At 41.3% G+C, this 3137-nt stretch overlaps 1 protein-coding gene across 1 annotated transcript in view; it reads right to left on the bottom strand.

Annotated features, from left to right (window-relative positions):
* Positions 1–3137, bottom strand: part of SUPT16H (suppressor of Ty 16 homolog (S. cerevisiae)) — a 41836-nt gene that overhangs the window by 6578 nt on the left and 32121 nt on the right. Inside the window, exons 16-21 of the mRNA XM_011976297.1 lie at positions 2726–2861; positions 2494–2620; positions 2065–2183; positions 1440–1565; positions 585–697; positions 191–266 (exon numbers count right to left, since the gene is read on the bottom strand). Of these exons, the coding sequence (XP_011831687.1) occupies positions 191–266; positions 585–697; positions 1440–1565; positions 2065–2183; positions 2494–2620; positions 2726–2861 (697 nt within the window). The remainder of the gene's footprint in view (positions 1–190; positions 267–584; positions 698–1439; positions 1566–2064; positions 2184–2493; positions 2621–2725; positions 2862–3137) is intronic.

Here is a 3137-nt window from a genome sequence, read left to right on the forward strand (position 1 = left end):
GCTGGGATTACAGGGGTGAGCCATCATGTCTGCCCTAAAGAGACTTTAAATAAAAGTATCATTTGTTCAATGAGTTTTAAGTCTAAGTAAATATCAAAAGTGAAAATCACAATAATTAGGATAAAGAACACCTATCCTCCTTTATTTTCTCTAACAATGTTTTTACTAAAAGAGGGTAAGAAACACTCACCCATTCCGTAGCATTTACCAGCGCACTACTAGTGGGTTGAAGGAGGCAGGTACTCCTATAGGGAGCTCCATTAAATCTGGAAGAGAGAAACTTTTGAGATTGAGCTCATCACAAGACAGACTGCTGCTGCCACAACAGACAAACTTCTTCCCTCTCCCGATTCCAAACAGCTCCAGCATACTCACTGGAGACTCATCTCCAGAGGAAGCCTCTTAGAGTTAGCCACTCACCTAAACCCTTAAACATTTTCAAGAAGAAATGGATGTCTCAAAGATTATTAGTCATAGGAAAAAAGGATATGACATGTTAAATTATTATTAAAGGAAGAACAATTTATTGTACCGAAAGGCAGACCAGTGAAACTTCAGACCAAAAAGAAGATGAGATATGTTACCCCAAGTCCCTAAAAGGCACTTCAAATTCCAGTTCCTCCTTAGTTAGAGCCTCTACTTTCTCAATGAAATTTTTAAAGGCTGTTTTCAGTTTGTGCCTCATTTCTCGTTCCATCTGTAGAAAAAAAAAAAAAAATCAAATATAGCCATCACATTTGTTAATAGTACCTCCCCTCAAAAAGTCTGAAGTGCTTATGTGCTTAAAAAAAAAATTTCAGCTTTTAAGTTCAGGAGTACATGTGCAGGATGGGCAGGTTTGTTACACAGGTAAACATGTGCCATGGTGGTTTGCTGCACAGATCATCCCTGAAGTGCTTCTGTAATCCTTCATTCTCAACTATGAAACAAACATGTACATATATCTTATTTAAGGCCACCATGCCATTAACTGTCAAGCTGAGTCTGCAACCTAAGCCTAAACTATTGTAATACACCATCTCAGCAGACACTTGAGTTGTTCTGCACAGATTCAGGGTTGTTTATTTATTTTTTGAGATGGAGTCTCACTGTCGCCCAGGCTGGAGTGCAGTGACGCTATCTCGGCTCACTGCAACTTCTGCCTCTTGGGTTCAAGTGATTATCCTGCCTCAGCCTCCCGACTAGCTGGGACTATAGGTGCGCACCACCCCACCTAACTAATTTTTATATTTTTAGTAGAGACGGGATTTCACCACGTTGGCCAGGTTGTTCTTGAACTCCTGACCCTCAGGTGATCCGCCCATGTTGGCGTCCCAAAGTGCTGGGATTACAGATGTGAGTCACTGCGTTGGCCCAGGTTGTTTACAAAATGCAATCCCTGAGCTTGGATTTGGCTTCATCCTCCCTATCCTGCAAATACAATACTAAACTTCACAAACCTGCTCAGCATAGAGGTCATCTCGGTCATGCATATGCTGATGTTTCCCCAAGTCTGTGGTTATCTCTCCGACTTCTGTGTAGAACTGCACATCCGTGTGCCGCTTCTTCCCAAACATGATGGCATTCTGTTGGCATAGAACGGCAAGAAGACAGAAATCAGAAACACAAAGGTACCTGTGATGGAAATGGCAGTGAGCCAAACTTGGGCCTCCACAGCATGCATGCAAAAATAATTAAACCATCCCTGGTGTTATCATAAATAATGATGCTTGGGAATGTGAAACAGTGTACATTTGAAAAGGTGCCGTGCTCCTACTTATTATAGGAACTTTGGAAATTATGTTGCTAACAAATCTTATCTAAAGCAAACCCTTTTAATTTTAGAAAAAGAAATCTGGAGATCTTGTATGTTTTGCTGGCCATTATATAACACACCAAAGGAACAATCATGCTTATGAGCACCTTCTAGATGCCAGGCCCTGTGGCCTTGAGAGGCATTATTTTATTTAATCCTCTTAATGTTCTTATGCGAAAGGTGATTTTTTCATCACTATTTTCTAGGAAAGAAGCTGAGCGAAATGAAGTGTCTTGCCCCAGAGCTCATGATTATGTAGAAAGGTGTACCTTGAGGTGAAAGTGCAAAACAATAATCATTTCTCCATCGCAGGGCTGGAACAAAGCATGCTTAATATTATTGTACAAAATATCCACCTTGTCTCCTCGAACAGATGTGAAGCGAAAGCCTGGGGAAAAGAATGAAGAAATGTCAAGCAGTATAATTAGGTTAGGCCAAAAGGCACTGCATCTCTTCTGGCTGATTTGCACAGGGTCAGAGGAAACACCAACAACTGTATAGAGCTTTCCTTTCCTTCTGGCCACACAGCAGTAAAGGAGATTCCTCCCAGCATTTCCTTGTCATACTTTGTTAGCGCCATGCTCTAACCAACTGAGCTAACCGCCGATGGCTCTTTGTCAAACTTTATTATCTGATCTGTCATTCCTACAAATGTGCCCCTGAAGACAAAGCCTAGGTATAGGAGAGATCATCAATACCATTGACATGGGCCTCCAGTGAGCCTTGCATCCTCTTTTGGGCAATATTTGGGCGAATGTATAGATCCTTCAGTTTGGGATTACTCCGGTTTAGATTGATCACCAGTGAGTCTTGTTTTACAATGCCCTAAGCAAGAAGAAAATTAATGTGAATTGTCACATATCCTTACAAGTCTCCAAAAAATACATGTCCTCCTTTGTGTAAGAATGTTTTGTCTGTGTTCAGGCTCACCTCCTTCTCTTTCTCTTCAGCTTCTCGAGTTTTATACCGTTTCTGTACTTCTTTAATAATTCGGAAAGCATTCTGAAGGTTCAAGGCTGGTACTGTCTGTTCCCCAGGTGCCTTAATATTTGATGCTCGGTATGTACTGTAGAAAAGCAGCAGCATTTATAGTGATTTATTTTTCAGGCCAGGGAAATTGTACTGATTTACTTTATCTTACAGCCAGCTTAATTTCTACTTTTTTTTTTGAGACAGGGTCCTGGTTCTGTCACCCAGGCTGGAATGCAGTGGCCCGATCTTAGCTCACTGCAACCTTCACCTCTTGGGTTCAAGCCATCCTCCCACCTCAACCTTCCAAGTACCTGGGATTACAGGCACACACCACTATGCCCAGCCTTTTTTTTTTTGTTTTTGTTTTTTT

The sequence above is a fragment of the Mandrillus leucophaeus genome, unplaced genomic scaffold (genome assembly GCF_000951045.1).
Source record: "Mandrillus leucophaeus isolate KB7577 unplaced genomic scaffold, Mleu.le_1.0 Scaffold163, whole genome shotgun sequence".
Lineage (NCBI taxonomy): Eukaryota > Metazoa > Chordata > Mammalia > Primates > Cercopithecidae > Mandrillus > Mandrillus leucophaeus.